The 20,174-nt window shown below is 38.9% G+C and overlaps 1 protein-coding gene across 3 annotated transcripts; it reads left to right on the forward strand.

Annotated features, from left to right (window-relative positions):
- The first annotated feature begins 157 nt into the window (after positions 1 to 157).
- LOC115758954 (protein FAM107B) lies at positions 158 to 20,089 on the forward strand. Of its 3 annotated transcripts, none has more exons than XM_030699754.1 (3): positions 158 to 306; positions 18,914 to 19,112; positions 19,181 to 20,089. In XM_030699754.1, exons 2-3 carry the CDS (start codon positions 18,961 to 18,963, stop codon positions 19,464 to 19,466), a joined length of 438 nt encoding a protein of 145 aa, XP_030555614.1. In that variant the 5' UTR covers positions 158 to 306; positions 18,914 to 18,960; the 3' UTR covers positions 19,467 to 20,089. The 3 variants fall into 3 exon arrangements, with proteins under 3 accessions (XP_030555614.1, XP_030555615.1, XP_030555613.1); XM_030699755.1 differs by lacking the exon at positions 158 to 306 and adding an exon at positions 2,127 to 2,211; XM_030699753.1 differs by lacking the exon at positions 158 to 306 and adding an exon at positions 13,579 to 13,999.
- The last annotated feature ends 85 nt before the right edge of the window (positions 20,090 to 20,174 follow it).

Here is a 20,174-nt window from a genome sequence, read left to right on the forward strand (position 1 = left end):
CAACACCAACAACAACAACAACAGCAGCAGCCGCCGAGACAATCGAAAATTGCGCGCCAAAAAGCAGATGCGAAACAAAAGGATTCATAAAACATACACACACAAAAATACCCATACAGACGCAAGCAGCTGAGAGCATTCGATACAACAACAACAACAACAACAACAAAGAGCAACGAAATCAAAACAGAAGCTGGCAAAGACGCAGTCTACGAAAATTCCAGTTTCATCTGACGAGCGCTAAACTCACCACGGCACAAAAAGGACGCCCAGAAGGCGACGACACTTGAAGCATTTGGCTGTGTGGTGAGTTTCTTTTGTTTTTTTGCTCGTTTTCTACTTTTTTTTTTTAAGTGCAGTGTTTGATTTCTTTTTGAATGTCGGCGCAAACATTTGACGAAAGTGCAAAAGTCAAGGCTCCGCCGTGCCGATTATGTGACCTTTGCCAAGCATCGAGTGTGCACAGTCCTTGACAAGCCTGTCACTGACTCTGTCCGCCTCTCCCACTGTCCCCTGCCACGCACAGTGGTCACGTTTGTGCTAAAAAATGAAGCAACTCCTTTTGATCTTTATCTTTATTGCTTAAAGTGGCTTTCAAATGAAGAAGAAGAGCATGAGAAACACAAAGCCGATTAATCCACTGTGACGAAATCACATGCATATGGATGACATATCCGCATATCCGCAAGCAAACGAGTTACGTCAGGTAGAAGAATTTATCAGATAACAGATTTATTTTTTTTTCTCGTTAAGCCTTTGTTCTCTAAGCTGCTGCATCGAATGGGGTTTGTAATTGAGGCTGCTTAAAGAGAGCGAGAGAGAGACTTGGAGATTTACGAAATCTGCTTAGCTTAATTGCATTTACGAATTATGTGAAAACTAATGAATTGTTGCCAGAAAAAAATTCCATTAACGACATTAAGACAAGGCAAAATAATAAAAAAGTCAAATCTTTATTGTCACTTTATCTTTTCGTTTACTCAAAAATATTTCAAATTTGTTACTCTATTAAATTGAGTCAAAAAACAACAAAATTGGTTTCAAAGTGAATATATGTATATTCCCGTAATTAGTTTTTGTTTTTGGACAATGAAAAACTCAATGGAATGAAAGTCTTAAGTTTCACGTAATGATTTATTACAGGCGTACTCTTCAGATACGTATAACAAAGACTATCATCAATTTTAAGTGAGAAATTCATGATTTGATGAAAGATAAAGAAACGCTTGCAATATTCGTCACAAGTGACCTTTGTGACCTCTAGTTGCCTATATGTACGTCATCCAAAAAGACTCGACAGATTTTGCATAATAAGAATGAGTGATAAAATAGGTGCTAATTTTGTCTGAAATCCAGCGCAAATGATTTAATTTCAAATAATATGCCTTTAATAAATCCAGGCAATTTCGATGCACAGCTTATCAACATGCCAGGCACAATATAAAAACCTTTACATTTATGACTCTCTTTCAACTCTCTCCACTCTCATAATGTAACTGATAAGAGAACAGAAACACGCAGGAGAAATCCGCTTAACCAATAAAAAAAAAACAAATTGGCCAAGCAATTATCATTTGGTGGCGATCTAACGACATTTCGGCTCACTGTGCCTTGGCCTGTGGCTCTTCATCTTCTGCTGTTGCTGCGTCCTGTGTCTGAGTGCAAGTGTGTGCGTGTGTGTGTGTGTGTGTGTGTGTTGGGTGCGCCTGTGTTTGTGTGCCGGTAATCAAACGTCTAGACGGGGAGATGTTGCAGCTTCTTTCGGTTCGCTCAAACCCCGCTTATCGCCCGCCCCTGCCGACAAAGCACGCACACAGTCACACTCAAACAGACATAACGCAACATGCTTGCACATAATCCCTTTTTATTGCGCTCTCGTCATGGAGGAGTCAAAAGACAAACAACCAAAAACCAAGTACACCGTAAAAGAGGGATAGAGAGAGCGAGAGAGAGGGAGAGAGCGAGTGAGTTTGAGTCCTGAAACCCGTTCTGTTCTGAGTGTGAATAATGGGCGTGGGAAACTCCACTCAACTGGCGTCGCCGTCGCCGCGCTCAATCATGATGAAAATAGCGCTCGTAAATTACAAAACCATGGTTTTATTTGTCAAAATTTGAAACTTATTTGAACAGGCGCCGAGCAAAGGGCAGCAAGTCGACAAACGGCAATCGACGGTGGCAATCGGCCAGTTTCCCCAGTTCTCCAGTTGCCAGGCGAGTTGTTAATTTTGTTATTTCGAATTTGCCTTTTGCTGTTGTTTGTTTGCTGTTGTTGTTGTAGTTGTTGTTGTTGTTGTTGTTTCGGCTCTTTTTGCTTCGTGCTTGTGATTAGCATGCTAGCCGCGCGCTCATTTCTTCGTGTATATGTACATGTGTGCGTGTTTGTGCATGCGAGAGAGACAGAAAGAGAGAGAGAGAGAGAGAGAGCCCTTTCGAAATCAGTCGGAGACGCACTGGAACGCACTACACTCATATCAATATGAATTTTCGTCAATGAACTTCTAATTGGATTCTCTTATCGTATCAGAATTGATTTAGTGCTGCATAGAGAGAGTGCGCCGGGTGCAATCAACCCCAAGACATTGTGTAATATGCCCGTTTGATCTGCTGTTTGATTCCGATCATCAATTTAATTGGGCATTACACGCAAATGATGTGATTGTATTTGTACGTACATATGTACTTTCCTTGACTGCTTCCGTCAATTTATTTATCAGCCTTTGTAGCATAGTACACGGGTTTATTGTGCAGATTCGCATTGTGTGTTTTTTTTTTAATCTTTGAACAGTTGTTGCGAGCACTTCTAAAGCGCAATTGCCTTAAATGACGCACATGAGCTCGAGCTTAAGCTCCCGTTGTGCTTTTTCCGCTGCCAAAATGAGCAAAGTATAGCAACAATAAGTAAATGAGCTAATTCGACGCCATTCCCATGCCCACTTCCACTCCCAATTGCGGTGCCCGCTCGACACTCAACCCACTGGAAATGTTGTTGGAATGGGAATTGGATTTGCGAAAAAAGCGCAAAGGCAAGGCCGCGACGGCCACTCAAAACAATGGGTACCAAAAGAATGAGAATGAGCGCGAGCTCAATGAATGAATGAAGTACATAAAGCGAGTACCGTATGCAGCCAGAGTAACTTTTCGGGTGCGTGGTGTGTGTGTGTGTGTGCGCGCGCTTTATTGTATGTATGTAATTTTGTTGTTGTCATTTGAATGATGTCGATTAGCCGCATATGGGAATTTGTGAATGTGCTGCTGCCTTAAATGGTCATATTTTGATGTGTTATTTCAATTGCGTTTTGAGCTTCGAGTGCTCTCTCTCTCTCTCTCTCTTACACTCACTCTTGCGTCTGCAGTTGACCAAATGTGGCTGAGATTGCGATTCCGGCTTATGCAATTCATTATGGCCACAATTTGCCGCAGCTACAACAAAATGCAATTGAGTCGCCGTTTGGTAATGAATGCCACACGGCAAGCCCCTTCTGCCACCCCTCTCAGCATGCCTAAGTTACTCAAAAAACGAAAAAAGTAAATAAAAGTGAAAACTTGTTTTGCTTTCTGCTGTGTTATTGTATACACACAGGGTGTACATAGTTTATTGCTGCCGCTGTTGTTATTGTTTTATGTCTTGCATTTGACTTTGACTTTTCAACTCATCATCATAATCATTATCAACATCATGAACATCATCAGCAGCAACACAAGCGACAGTGGTACAATGTGTTAACAACTGTAAATTGACTCACACACACACGCACACACACATACTTGCATATCCATTTATCACAGACAATTTGTTGAAGTCGCGCTTTTCCGATCTGTTTTTGTACACGTTATCTGTGCGCCCGATCCATTGTTTTTTGGGAGGCAACCACTGTGCAATGACCGAGTCCAAAGCAACCACCAGCACCGAACCGACGTCGGTCGCGATGGCGCTTTCGATTTTTCTTGCCTTTGCAACCCCGCACGCAGTAGCAGCAACAACAAACGGACGGAAAGAAAAAAAACATAAATCCGAATTGAAGAAGGGGGCAAAGCGAACAAATAAGCAATACAGCTGTAAATGCGCGTCTGACGCTCTTTCGCGCTCTCTCTTCCTCTCTCTCTCTCAGTCTCTTCGACTTGTGCCCCTTTTGGCACCCAGGCGAACCACAATGCCAACCAGCGCTAAGAGAGCAAAACAACAACAAGAGCAGCGTGCGTGTGTGTGAGTGTGTGTGTCAAAAAGTCTTATTGGATACATGTATTCAACATGCGCTTGCACATTTTGATGATTTCCTGTGAACATTTGGATATTTCAATCTAAAGCGACTTGTTGCATGCGAACATTTTCCATGCTACATGTGTATGGAACGCACTGTTGCCGTACTGTTGTGTTCTCGCTGCTTCACTGTTAATGTTTTCTGATTATCATGTTAATGAGCTTCTTAATGAGTAACATATACGTACACACATACATACATGCATGTACATAAATACATGCGTGCATACGTACTCAAGACATTCGTTAATGAGCTTAGCAAATTCTAATGTGCTCTCTTGACAAAATCAAAACGAATGAGAGCATTTCGAAATACCGTTTGTTGGGAACAATCAAGTTTTTGTTGTTTATTTTTTTTTTTTTGAACGGGAATTCCTGCCCAAGCGCACTTGAGCTTTAATGTTTTGTTATTTGCAGCACTTGGGGAGATTTTTGAATAAATCACCTCGGATTTTTATAGTGTTTACTATTTTTGGCTTATTTTCCATTTCTTAGGTTCAACATTCACTTTTATAGTCAAGGAAATAAAAAGGGCTTTCTGTATTTATGAGCAAGTATTCATAAGTATGAGGAAAAGTTCCTTGCTTACATTTTTGCAACTGGAATTCTTTGGATATCGCAGAACGATATTTTCCAGATTCCATTGGGAATTATTGCACTTTTGTATATGCTTCGTCTGGAAATGGGAAATATAGTACATCATAAACAATTGATAAATATACCCACATAGTATATTGATTTATCTAGGATTCCAATGTGTGGAAGACGTCCGCTTAAGGGTTATATAAAAAAATTGAAAAAAATTTCTATTTTTCCTAGTTTTTCAATATCTCACATAGGTACATATACATGTGCCTAAAATATAGGTTTAAAGTGTGTTCGATTGATTTGAGATATTTTAATGCCATTTTATGTATACATATGTTTCATAGGCATAATAGGGTTTGGAAAAGCGAGGAAATAGATTGGAACTAAAAAGGAAGGCCGGCTTAAGGAAAAGTTAGCCTAAGTTGTCCATTCATTGGTTTAAAACCCCCCCCCCCCCCCCCCCCCCCCCTCTATGAGGTGCTGCAAATCAGGACAAGTATCGCTTTTCTGTCGCTTTCTTATCTTCCAGTGGTTTTCTGTCTTCGTCTTTGTTGCTCAGCTATCGCCATATTATCTGCCTGGCGATAGGTAATACTTTTCTTAATGTTTGCAGGCAACATATTTGTTTATATCTTAACTATAAAATTGTTGTAATATGTTTATATATGTGTGTATGTATTTTTGTATGTACTTGCATTAACGGCTTTGGCTGGCCAAAGTGAAAGGCCAAGTGCGTCTCTTGTTTGAATTGTTTACTTTTTGTTAATATTTTTATATATTGTTGTTGTTGCTGTAACTGGAATGCGCATTTTGTTAAATTGTTTTGCGTGAATTGTTGCAATCTGTGTTTTATTGGTCAAGTGCTGCGATTTTTGACTGCGTCTCGTTCGGCTTACATAAAATGTGTCTAGTATTTTGCATCCCTCTCTAACACACACACACACACACACACACAGGTACACACCTGCTGCATATTTCTTGTTAAAAGCCGAACGTTGCTTTTTGAGCTTTGATTGGCTAATTTCAAGTTTTGTTTCGTTGTGGTTTCGGTTAGAGCCGCCTTATGAAGGCCATTTGCTGTAATGCTCGCTTACACGCATTATGGCTTAAGATATTTCTTTCAAAGAGGCCGCTGTGTGAAATATCTTGACGCTAACTTGTCGAGCGCCAGGGATACGGTAGCAGGGGCCAGGGGCTTACCGGAGTCTCTCGAATGTGTCTAATGGCCATTATGTAATGGCATTGGCATACCATAAGGAAATCAAGTTGTATATTTCATTGTAAGCCATAAATGATCACGTGCCATACATGCCAGGGCTGTCAGCTCGCCTCCCTCAAAAAATAAAAAAAGAAATCGCTGGTTCAAACAAACTTTCCTCAGTTTTTGTTTGGTTTTTCCAACTTGAGTTTATAGTGAAATAGAAATTGTAAATCGGGCTTCAGCTTATCTTCTATAGCTTTAGCTGCAGTTCCCAATTAGATCAGCCCTCGCATGTTTATGGAGAGTCGTAAAAATGCGTAATTTGTACTTAAGCAGAACCACTTTGAAGTTAAGCAAACCCAAAACAGTAGCTGCCCAAACATTGTTAATGACCAGTGAAAATTTGATGGCGTCAATTTGGCCATAAAGGCGATTTTTACAGTCCGTAGAACATAAAAGCTTGCAACGTTGGCTAATTGCTGCATTTGAATGCATTTTGATTAAAGTAAATCAAAGTCTATAAAAGTGCCTACATTCACAGAATTTCATCATAACACTTGATCGTCATTCAGAAAAATATGTATATATATATCTGCTCTTGAATCGCTTCGGCCTGCCACATGGCGATTGCCTCATGTATCTCGTTTGAGATAGAACTCTATAAAAGCCTCTTATCTGTCATTACGTCTACACATTTTATGTTTTATTGTGGGCAACAAATATTTGCTTAAGATAAAAGAGCTCTAAATTTATGGGATTATCGTAACTTGAGATACATTTTATAGGCAGCACATAAGAAGTCTTTTATATATACATAAATGTATACACATACATATATATTCTTTTGTTTGAGCTCTCGAATGAAGAATTTATGAAAAGCTTTTTTTGTAGAATATTTTGGTCCGATGTTGATAAGCTGGCGAATTCTTAGAGTTCCCGCGATCGAGCGCACGTTCCTCTCCCCCCTCCCCTCAACCGAAAATTGCTTGATTAGCTATTTTTGGTTGATTGGCTGGCTCTGGGGGGATTACGAAATTTTGATTAAATTAACTATTCTGAATTGCTCGAAAAATGCGAACGTAAAAGTGACTAAAACGCGTTCCTAATACCCTTTACAGCGAACATGTTGTAAGGGGTATTTAGGTTTTGTTCTAAAGGGTTGTAAGTGTCTAAAACTAGAATATTAAATGAAGAATAGCTTAAAGCTTATTGCACTTTAAGTAGAGATTAAAAGCTCTAGAAGAATCTCCTCCCACACTATTCACATTGTATTATTTTTTGTATCCATCCAATGGTTATATCAAGCATAGCTACAATAAAGTTATAATATAGACAAACCAACTTTTTTATCATGCTACAGAATTTAAGCTTACTTTTAAAAAAGTCCCATCTACACAGTCAAAATATATACTCCCTATGTTGATCGTCCCATGGCTTATTACCGGCCACATGGGAAAAGTTCTTTCAGATATCAAGAGTCTTTTTACGTTTTCTGCTTCTAATGAGCATAGTTTTATTGACTGATAAGTTCTAGGGCTGTCTGGGTCCCGTTAGATTATAAGTTTCTCATAGTTTTAGATAAGAAAACGTTTCAACAATCAGACTTATCTGAATAGACAGCGGAATTTTATAAGAGTTTTTGGTATTGTGAAATCTTAATTAATAATAACGATATTTGTATATGCCGATTGCTTTGGCCACTACCGATAGTTGACGATAGTTGTTATCGATTGTTTAACGGTAGAAAAATAAGAACTTATTTCAGCTTTTGCGACAATGTGACTGAAAAGTGGAATGAAAGAAGACACTTAGTCAAAATATAAAAATGCCTAAGCTGAAATATAACTAATTTAGAGCTAATTAAAACTATCGATAGTTTCGACAACTCGATACTTTCTATAGTTAAAATAAATTTGTGTTAAATAATCTATCGAAACTAGCGATAACACGGTTGGCAATCGATAGACCTTTCATAATTTGGTTTGGGAATTCAATACAGATCAGATATGAAAGCTGCTGCTAGAGGGTATCTGCTAGTCGTAGTTGTCACTTTTCATAAAAGTGGCTTTTGTTGCATTTAAACGTGCTGCCAGCCGCAATTTGTTTATCGAAAATGTTTATGCGCGCCGCCTTTTAGTTGTGCTTTGTGTGTGTTTGGGTTGTTGTTGGCTTGTTTATGGGGAATGCCGAGAACGCCACATGGGAGCCTCGGAGCGTAATGCTCTGCTTTGTATAAACAAGCCATAGAATTTTCAGATCAGTTCGTGGAACGCGCATCGACGTGTGGAACCCAAATCCCCCCCGCACCAACCCAGGCCAACGTTTAGCAAATTGTTTCTGGTTTGTTTTTTTCTTTTACGGCGTACCGCAATTCACGGAAAAGGTCAGTGGGCTCGTAATATCAGCAGCTGGTCCAAAATTTTGTTACTTTTGGACTGGTAAAAACTCGGCTTGTTGCGCAATTCACAAATGTGTCCGGTTTTATTTACGATTATTTTCCTTTTGGTGGCACTTGTCAAGTGGCTGGCAAAAAACTGGCCACAAATTATACTAAAAATTGCCGCAAAACTCAACAAGACGACAAACGATGTCGGCGCTGAAAATTTCAAGTTGACTGAAAGACTGAATGAATGAACGAGTGTGCGAGTGCGAGTGAGTGTGTGGCCAACAGTGAAAGCCAAGTAAGCCACTTTACGGCTACGGCTGACTTACATTGTGAACTGTGTATTGTGAATGCGTTTTTGGAATGCGACTTCCTGTGGTGGCTGCTGCACATCTCCCACTGGGCGACAGTTGCACTCCCATAAGACCTCAACCAACAGCCATCCGATATGGAAGACACTTTCAGGGGGCCACAGCTAATTTCTCATTCGTGAGTCAGCTGAGCGTATAAATTGGGGGTCTCCCCCAGCTCCCTTGCTAATGGGCCACAAAATGAGCGCGCCAATAAATTCTGACACGCCACTAAAGTTGAACGAAAAAAGATATAAGTATATACTAAATTAGGCAGAGCTTCTCTTTGAATTGCTCACAGATTTAATACACTTATAAAAATCCAAAATAAATGCTTTCTTTTCTGAAGCTGATTTGTGTTTACATTATGTGAGCTTGTGTCTATTTTGTTAAGTTTTGTAAAATAGTCTGAAAACTGTCTCTTAAGCTGTAAAATATGGCAAATTCTATAAACAAGAAACTTCTTCGTTCATTTGGCTTAATGTCGGGACACTTGGGGAACTTATTGATTCTTTTATCTATTATTTTATCAATTTCTTCCAACCTTAGTAATATATGTAGAGCCTGTTGTGGTCCACAAAATGTTAGATGTCTGTCTGTCTGCATACGATAAAAGGGAGCTGAGTTCGAGCTTCTGAAACAAAGAGACGTGCTTGTAAACTCGTTGACTTTAAGAAGAACAGAAATGAATCTTTGAACCAATCAGGAAGTAAACAAATAACAATCAATCCAGATATTCGACTAAAAGAAGATAGTTTGTCTAGAAAATCGATCCCTACATTAGATATATATAACAAAATGATATGATAAATCTAGCAAATGGTTGCAATCTTTGTATATACATTTATTTATCAACTAATCAACTCAAGCTGATGCATTTGCTACAGAAATTTGCGAAACGTTACATACTTACTGTTGAAATGAAAATGCCCTCGCCAAAGGGTATGCTACAAACACTCCATACAAGGTGTGCGCCTGTTCGTGTGTGTGTGTGTGTGTGTGTGTGTGTTTGTGTGTGGGCGGGTCTCTTGGGGTCGAGCTCTTTGAAAAGTCGCGTGTGTCGGCTCGGCCCGTTTAATGTCAAGCAGACAAACAAGCCAATAACAATAACAATACCAATAACAAAATACAAATACAAATACTAAATACCTCTAAATGGCTATGACTAACACGCGCCGACAATGACGTCTCCGTAGGCGGCACAGGAATACTTTGGCTCTATTTAAAGTGATCGATAAAAAGTCGCAACAATAACTGAGAAGCATCACACAAGTGTGAAAATAGGCATGAGAATTGCGGTTTCAGGCTTGCCTTTTGCAGTTCTGTGATTAATTTGTTGCCTGTAACATATATATTGTGCCTAAAAAGTTATTCAAAAGTGAGCTACAATCATTTAATTAGTACAAAATTGAATAGAGTTCAGCTTTATTCAATTTTGACAGCCCTCTGTTCCGATATCGATTGATTAAGATTGTATATTGTGAATAATATCACGCCCGTATTAAGGGAAGTGTGCATATTTGTATTCCCGAAGAAACAAATGCTGGAGGCTGGAAAGTTTGAAATATATATTCTTGCTTATCGATATCTTCTTTAGTTTTGACAATGTCGATAAATATCGATTTTGAGAAATCGTTTGTTAGGCCTAGCTAGAAGATTATCAGAAGATTAAACTTGGTTTCTTCTAAAATTAAAAGCTCAGTTTTGAAGGTAAAAGGGATAGAAATATATATATATATATATATATATATATATATATATATATATATATTATAAATTTTTGATTGCCTATTGATGCAATTATATATATAAATATAATATAATCTATTTTACATATAAATATATAGAAGTATACATTCTTGTTCTATATGTGTACCTCAAAAATTGAGTTTTCAATTTAGAGAGAAATTTTTATATATAATATATCTATATAATTAATATATCTATTTCCAACAATTATTGTTTTTATTATAATTATAATTAATTAAAAATTTTTCAATCGTTTTGTAGCCTTTTCTAATGCTAGACAATTATTAATAATTTTTCATTCCTTTGTTCAACAATTTAGCATATTTTTTTGAAACTTGCGCAAATATTTTGCAAATTTCTCTTATTTCTTATTATTTATTTATTAGTTTGTTTAGTTTTTTCTTGGAATATGGCACAGCTCTATTAACATATGTTGTTTTTATTGAATTAGTTAACTTTTGTGTTGTGTATAAATCTTTTGTTTATTGGAATATCTTTAACATTATTCAGACAATGGCTGCTCGGAAATTGGAACAATTGTGGCCTTTGTTTAAACACAAACAAAATTGGGCCAAAGCAAACAATTTTCTTGCAAAATAGCTCATTTACTCTCAAAATATTTACAAAATTTCGCTTGTCTGTATTATTTAAATTTAATACAGCAACGTTCTAATTAGCAAGCTTTCGTTGTTTTTAAATGTTGTCAAAAATTTTGCGATTGCTGAAAAATCAACAATTTTTATGGTCAAAAATTAAACAAAAGTTTCGCCTTGAAGTAAAATAAATAAAAATGTTTATTGATCAGTTTTGGGCTCTTAAGAGGCGCAAATATTTGGACGCGCATAAATTCCAGACAGTCGACCTCTCCTCTAGTGTCTATATAATATATATATATATATACATACATACATATAAATGTAGATATATGTGTATCTATATGTATATTCAAGTGTAGCGCAGCTTTTGGCTAGACAGGGAACTGTGCTGCAACGCGTTGCCCCAGCTGTTAGCTGATAAGAGCTGCCGGCTAACCCCCTCTGGAATGGGGCAAGAAAACGTTCCCCTCCCCGCACCCCGCCCGCCTTCATCCGTTAAAAACACACACGCGGAGAGAACAACAACAATGCTTCTGTGTGAATTTGCCTGGCTTACAAACATTTGTCGGTCGTTGTTGGCGTTTTCTGCTATCCTGTTGAAAAATCAGGGAAATCTATTTATTGATGTTTTTCGCCAAGTGGCAAATGGCGGACAGGGCTGCCGTCAACTGGCAGCCCTTGGCAACAGGGCTGACGTGGCTGACGTGACGTCAACAGGAGACGAGGCGATGCGACTCCTACGACATCGAGGAGAGAGCTTTCAAGCTTTCGACACAAAGCTTTTGTTTTGTATAAACAATGCCGTCTGCTCCTGTGCCGAGTACGTCATTGCTCCTGTTTGTGTCTCCTGTTGCTCCTGCGCGCCGTCAGCCTTGGCTGGTTGCTGTGCGCCTGTTGTTTTGAGGCGGAGTATTTGAGTTAGAGTTTGTTGAATGGCGCGCTGCGCTTTGCCCCACCAGGCCCCAACTAACCCCAGAGTGCTGCAACTCAGACTCAAACCGTTTCATCCCTCCCGCCCCGCCTGGAGAAGTGACTGGAGTGGAGCTGCGATGCTGCTGGGGCCATGCTGTGCTGTGCGACTGGAGTCAAGACAAGAAGTTGAATGTCTTAGACGCTGCATCTTCTCGCCCGACCATTTGCCTCGCACGGGCATTTGTGTGCGTGTTTTCCATGGCCCGCAAAGCGGCCATTTTCTCCATGGAGCCAATTAGCACCAGGCGAACAGCAAGCGCCCAGACGGCGTCTGCCATTTTGGACGAGGGCTGGGCGGTCGATGTGAGGTTTTCCTGGGCTGACTGGCTGCTCCTATGCTTGCCCCTGAAACTGCGCATACACACAGATACACACACACACACACACACACACACAGAGATACACACCCACACAACTGGCAGCCAGAGAGCCAATCACGACACACGCAGCTTCCGTCGAGCTTTGGCCTTGCCCACGTGTACAGCAGCTGCGACAACAAAATGTCTGCAGGTCAAGGCAACACGATACATGCCACATGAGGCAACTTTGCAGACTCCCTGTGCACTTGCAAAAATATTGTAACAAAAGGATTATTCGATTTTTCAGCTTCAGTTTATAAATGAGGTCGAAAATTCTAAGATTTGCATTTAAGTAGAAATATTTTGTTACTCCTATTATATCAGTTAAATCCTGATATTAAAGGACATATTTGCCATAAAATAGTTTCTGCTATGAAATTATTATGCATAAATTTGTATAGATTTGTATAGAATAAGGTCCTTAACAACAACATATTAAGCAAAGGCCTAACAAAGGTCGCAGATCAGATCAACTTCATTAGTAGGCGCTAGAGTTTTGGCACAAAGAAGCGTCTCCATGGGCTAGGTTGATATATTTATCAAACTATAAACATTGCTGAACTGCAAATTCTGGCAAAATTGCTGAGTGTATAAATGCTGCAAGCTGCACATGTGTGCTGCAAGGCTGCTAATTTGATTTTGGGCTTTTGTTGTAAGGGTTGGGTTTGAACAAAAGCTTTCACTTTCGTTGCAGGCAGCCAGGATGAAACAATGGATGCGTTTTTGCATGTTGCCCCAGCCGGTTGCTTGCCGCTTTGCCATTCGTGGCACACAAATTTGGGTCAGTTGTCGCCCCATTGGCGCGGCATTGCATAAGCCCGCGCTCGGCCACCCATTTCGGGTGATATCTCTCTCTCGTTCCCGCTCTTGCTCGTTTTTGTTTTTCTTGCTTTCTTTCTGATGTTGCAACAAATGAGGAAGCCTAAAATAGCAAAAACGCAGCCGCATTACGTGGGCTGTCGCCGTGCTGCACTCGTCGCTGTTAATCGATTGCAGGCATTTGCCACGCCGAGTCCAAGTCCGAATCCGAAGCCGAGTCGGCGACCGAGTCCGGCTAGCTGGCCGGGCCAGTTTGAAGCCATAAGTTGCATTGATAAGAACACCAGCCGAAAGCGAAAGCGGCAGCAAACCGTGGGGCAAGTGAAAATACAAGTGGCCACTGCGTCTTAGTCTCACCTGTGAATGCAGCTGCCAACATAGGCAATTGGATGCAACATAGAACAACAGCAAGAGCAACAGAAATAATAAGACAACAGCTGATTTGCCATTGGCAATTAGCCAAGTTAAGTCAAACTCGGTCTAAAAGAGGAGAAGCAAAAACTCAGTAACAGTTGTCTTGGTGTGTTTTTTATATATCTGGGAAATCTTACAAATTTCCTTGTTTGTTTTTAATCCAAATTCAAGTGCTATCATCGTCTTGCTTATTACATACCTTGACAATATAAGTATATAGTTATATCTGTTTATAATAAATCAACAAACATGCAACGTCCGGTGCCGCACATCTCCTCGAGCATCATGAGCCGCATGTCGATCTTTGAAAGTGAGTCTAACAACAAAAATTCGATATCTCTTTGCCTTCTTTGTATGCCCCATTCTAAAGCAAAACAAATACGTTTTTTAAGCACAAAAAATCATCTGCCTGCCTGCGTGTGTATCTGTGTGCAGGTGAAATCTTTTGTGTGTGTGTTTGTGTGTGTGTCTTAGCCTGCTCGTAAATAATCCGAAATGTCTTGTAAATGCGTGCTGAAGCGTGTTTCAGATGCTTTTCAAGATATTGGCCATAGATCTTTTGTGCTCAGGGCAAAATACATGCGGCAGAAAACTTATTTTGAAAGATCAACTCTTCGAGATACTCTGTGTAATTAGATATGCGTTTTCAATTGACGTCTTAGCCTTATGGCTAATGCAACAGGCTAATACAAGAGAAATTTACATTTAAAATAACATTTACTCAGAACTTTGACATTATTTGGAGTAAAAACCTAACACTTAAGAAGTTTATGTCTTTTCATTTATGATATTCGTGACTTCTGTATAGTATTTCGTTTTCATTTTTCGTGATTGTCTTATGCGCATTTCGTATTTTGTACTTTCAATTTTTCTTTTAGCGATCTGGCAACATGAAATTATTGTGCTTGTTAAGTTGGCTGCGTCTCAACATGAAGTTTAAACAACTTTAATTGAAGACTTCATAAGTTAAAAGCTCCTAATTGGCTTACTATCAAAAAGTCCATTTACGAAATGGGCTGTACTTTCACAATTTAAAAAAGGTTTCAACGCTCGCGAAAATATCAAATCGATTAGATTCAATTGCAACATATACGACTTTATTTTAAGGGTCTCATTAACTAACAAACTTAAGCTAAGGTCTTTTAAACTGCAACTTTTGCCTGGGAAAAAGCTAAATATACACTCGAGGGTTGCCAGATGTTTTTTTGTTTTGGCAAGCTGTTAAGTTGGTTGTGCTTCACCAGTTAATAAATTTACTTTTGGTCAACTTTCCTGTTTAATTCGAATACGAAAACGTGTTTTTGATTGCATTTACGATTCATCGCAAGTGATTAATTAAATGAAGTGCACAGAGCAGGCAGCAAGATTAAGACTTTTAATTGCTCATATTTTCAAGTGTTGTAAAATGCGTTATAATCGGAAAGCCTAGGCATAAATTTGAGGTATATTAAGGTATTTTGTCAACTTTATTTAATATATGAAGTGCTTATTAACATTATTATAAATAATAACATTTCCGTTCGTGACAAATATTTGATAATATAGTATTGTGAATATATATAACATTGTCAGTGTTCAAAAACTTCAGATTGATATTGTGATCTAGAAAACTCTTGTTGAGTTTGTTTGAACTATTTTGCAGTGCTGGAAAATGTGAAAAGTTCAAGCGGCCCACCAATTCGTTCAGCTTAAAAGACAGCTGCAGTTGCTTTCAATTGAGAAATGTCAGTTAATTGTGTCAGTTAATAACGAGTCAACTTCAGTGAAGCCATCAACAAAGGGTCTGCCTGCTTAAAGCAGCCAATTGAGCAGCTCAAAGTTCGAATGGGCATACACACATACATTTGTTGCTGCAGCCATCAATCAAACCATTTCTTAAGAGTCGCTGCACACAATTACAACAAATTATCACTAATTTAACAATAGGTTTTAAATTTGTTTAAAATGCTGGCATTTGTTTTGCGGATTATTATTATTTTTTCTTTTTGGAAAATGGCCATGAATCAGGCGAGCTAACCTTTAACCTTTCAGCTCTTGATAACCAGCAGCTGTGCAATTATGAAATATGCCGCAAAGTCTTTAACATATTGTCATGTGACCCAATCGAAAATTATATGCAAATCTTAATTGATTGATTGATTTGCCGTTTGACATGTTTACCATTTGCATTCGAGACGCCGAAGAATTTATACCCTATCAAATACATTTGGATTGAAAATGTTTTAATACGAAAGTTTTATTTGCGATCGATTATGTAGTCGCTATTGATCAGGAATATATATGTGCCTTATAGGAATGGAGAATACTTTTCGAGACTTGTGGCTTAGTCGCTACTGTTTAGGAATATATATATTTCATAGGGACGCACCATTAAGACCCTTCTAGACATGTGGCTTAGCCTCTACTGATCAGGACTATATATACTTTATAGGAATAAAGCAACTCAATACAAAAGCTTTCAGTAATATATATGACTTTTAGGAATGGGAATATCCTCACACGCATGTGGATTTAGTACCCGCTACTGATCAGGAATATATATGCCATAAAGAGACGGAGAATTAATAACCTATTAAACGTTTGGCTTTGATACGAAAGTTTCATTTTCGACAGACTGATCAGGAATATGTATACCATATAGGAAACCAGGTGTCCCGACTCGTGTCATCTCTGAATACGCTCTGCAAGCGCATAAAAAGGCCGTGGGTTCAACAAAGCTGAGGGAGGGCCTCACACCAATTGGAGGCGGTTGCAATGCAATGCACTGCCAGGCAGACACTATAAATGGTTTTCAGTCTGCCACAGTTGGGCATGCAGACATGGACGACTGCGAATACGATTACGATGACGATGTCGATGTTGATGACGATTACGCGCTGCAGTCTAACAAGTTTTCACTTGCGCAATTCGCGCAGTCCAGGCCCAGCCCCAGGCCAAAGCCCAGTCCAAAGCCCGGTTGCAGACGCGCTGCCTTATTGGAAGAACCCATGGGTGTACTCATTAGAGTTGTGCGTGTGTATATGTGTGTGTGTGTTGGTGTGAAATTAAGTCAAATGAAATAACAGTCGAGACTTTATAAGGGTATCGTCCCCTCCCATGCCAAACAGCTAATTATATGCAATTTGTTTTCATCGAGTTGCTCCATGTCCAATTCGACCCACAATGCCCCAGACAACGGCAAGCGGCGACTTCTTGTTGTGCCCCCTCTCTCTCGCTCTCTCTACATATCTCTATCTCTTTCTCTGTGTGTATTTAATTTATCATACGAAAACTTGTAATATTATCAAGCAAACAAGCAGCGCACTCGCATTGTTTTTAGGTGTCTGAATGAAAGTTTTTTTTTGTTTTTTGAGCTGTTTGTCTTGAAACAAGTTTATGGCCATGGAAAATTTGTGTTTATTTCCTATGACCCGCAATGCAAGAAAGTTAATAGAACTAAGCGCGTTTCAAGTTAAACTAGGCATGACATTCGAGTACAGTTAGCCCAAACTCATATCTCAGATGCCGCGACATATAGCATAATTGAAAACTTTACGCTTCCATTCATATGCATATGGGTTAATAATGAAAAACTATGCTCAGTTTTCCAGTTGCAGCAATCAATGCAAACGCTTTGTTTTGCCTTAAGCCGCCTAGGTCTTTCATTTTATGATAAACATTTGACTAAGCCCCAACGAACTGGGCAACCTAAAGAACTACACTCGAAAAATTCTTAGGCTATGAATAGAGTTCTTTATGGAACTAGGAGATTGAAAAAGTTAAAGACAGCAAATTTAATATGAGAATGCTTCAACTGTGTTATATTCCTTTAACTATAAACTATTGTCCAGTCAACTATCTGGACTATGGAACTCAGAAATTTCGAGGAAATTTGCTTTTCACATGCTGGACTGTATATTCTACCACTCTTAAGCTTCAAAGAGGCATCTTTTAGGTTCTTTTCATCAATATAAACATATTCTATCTCTAATTTTGTTGCCTGTGCTGCTTTAATCCACTTTGCACCTCATTGAACTAAGAAGCTATGAGAGTTAAATGAAGCACATTTGGTATGCGGATATCTTGTTCGATTATATTAATACTCTGATAAGGTTTAGCACTGAACCCCAGCTAGAATATGGGTATATAGATTCAGTTCTAATATAATATAATAAAATCAGACAGGAAAGATGTTCATATGAAAATATAGCGCTCCATTTCCTCGAAATTCCTCAACAAACTATAAAATTGAAGCACTGCAAATGTTTTCTCATATATATAAATATAATGGGCCGATGCCAACATTTCCGTTGAACTGAGACACTTTAAAAGCTAGGGCCATTAAATTTGATATGCAAAACTCTCGTGTATGTTTGTATTTCCCCCCTTGCCCGCTTTCCACAGACTATTTAGCATATTTTTGCAGAGCATACGAATATATTTGTTCATATGCCACCAGAAATGATTCCAAATGGCTTCCGCATTGATTTCACGCTCTTTATTAGTTTAAGTTTTATATTCTTTGTAAAGCATTTAGAACAAATTGCAGATACGCATAAATTTGAACGACTTTCACATCTCGCGATTGTCTCATCAGCGATTCTCAACGGCAGTTTGTCCCCTTATCAACACCTATTAATCTAGTTTAAGTTCTGGTTCTGGGCCTAAACCAACGTTTCTTTTTTATTTCATATACTTTATACTATTTTTTTTGCTCCAGAAATGTGCGCCCAAATGTGGGTTATTATGACGGGGGGCAAACAAAGCAGTTTTGCGGCCAAAGAAAGAATCTTGAAATTGACAACTTGTCGGTTGGCTTTGCTCGGCCATTGCCTTTGGCCTTAAGCTGTTGTTGTTGTTGCAGTTGTTTTTTGTAACAGATAGGCAGTTTCTGTTGTTGTAGTTATATTTTTTTTGTGTAACAACAAATTGACAATGACATGAATGCAAAGAAATATTTAACCTTAATAAACGGGCGACAGTCAAGACAGCCAAGTCGAGGCAAGACACTTGCCGCTCTCTTGTTGTGTGGCTCGTATTTTATAAGAGCTTCTCCTTCTTGTTGTTGTTGTTGTCGTGGTTCTTGCTGCTGCTGTTGTGCATTGTTTGATTTATGGAACGAAGGCCAAGTGCCAATTAAACTTAGTAACTGGCCAGATTATTTTTCAATTCTTGAAGAAAGTTCAACAAGTCAGCGACATTTATATTGATCGCCTTTTTTTTTGTATGTGTGTTTTTTTTGCAGATACGACAGCGCGAACGCATTGCTTGGCTGAGAACGTAACTGGCACCATGATGTCCATGTCCAGTTCGCCGCCAGCGACGCCCACGGGTGTCCAGACCGATGCTGAGGGTCTCATATTGCCAAAGAAGCTGATCAATCCCTGCATTGAGAATACCGATCGCAAGGAGCTGCATCGCGAGCTCAAGTTCAATGCGCGCATGTAAGTACAAACTGAAATTAGACCTACAAAAAAACATCCCTTGACCAATTCCCATCTGATTGTTGCAGTGGCAAGAGTGTGCTCAACCAGAAGACGGAACTGCAGCGCGCCTACGAGAAGCAAAAGGAGCGGCATGCGGCGGCGGCAGCGGCGGCAGCAATCGAACAGCATTCGCCCGAAGCGGAGCTGGCCGGCCTCCAGGGCGAGCTGGGACGCGTGATTATGGAGCGTGCCCAGAAGGTTGGCGCGGCGGCTCAGAAACAGAACGCCGAGGATGCCGAGGAGCGTCAATATGTCAATCCCGAATATCTAAATGTGCGCGCCAAGCTGCGCACGGCGCATGCGCCCAATTAAAACAATTAAAAACAAAAACGAAAAACAAATCTGTAATCTTTGAAAATCTAATCTTTAGTTGTGACCCAACCAAATTTCTGTTTAATTAACTCGAAAGTTTTATGTGTGTGTTACCCATCAAAAAGTTCTTTTTATTTAACTCGAAGAACGTTAAGGTTAATATTTTGATATTGATATTATTAATTGATAGTTCATAAGCACTAAGTTGATGTCTAGTTTATCTTTTGTTCTATGTTAATGACGAAAGTTTATGATAATTATTACTATTATTATTATTATTATTATTATGATTTCTGCTGTGCGTGTATAAAAAATGTATAAAGTTTTAGTTGTTTAAAGCATTTCTTCTTCCATAAAAGGTCTTACGAATTGGCTGAATGAGTGTCTGTAAGTTGTACGTTTAGGTATTAGTCATAGGATGCGATATTGATATATTGATATGATAAACAGGGCAGTGGAGGATTTTAGTATCGTGTAAGCTGAACGAATGTTTCGATGTAAGCCAGAGAGTTAAAATACTTACTATATAGTATGTATGTGTATATGAACTATTTTATGTCAAGCGACGTTTTCAAATGAAATTGTTGCAGTTGCAAAGAAAAATTGATAAAAACAACAAAAAGAAAAAAAAAAACAAAAGTACTATATATACAATATATATCTATATACACCAATTTAGTTTTCTGGTATTAATAAATTTTATGGTAG

Source organism: Drosophila novamexicana, unplaced genomic scaffold, assembly GCF_003285875.2.
Source record: "Drosophila novamexicana strain 15010-1031.04,08,12 unplaced genomic scaffold, DnovRS2.1 tig00000193-arrow-pilon, whole genome shotgun sequence".
Classification (NCBI taxonomy): domain Eukaryota; kingdom Metazoa; phylum Arthropoda; class Insecta; order Diptera; family Drosophilidae; genus Drosophila; species Drosophila novamexicana.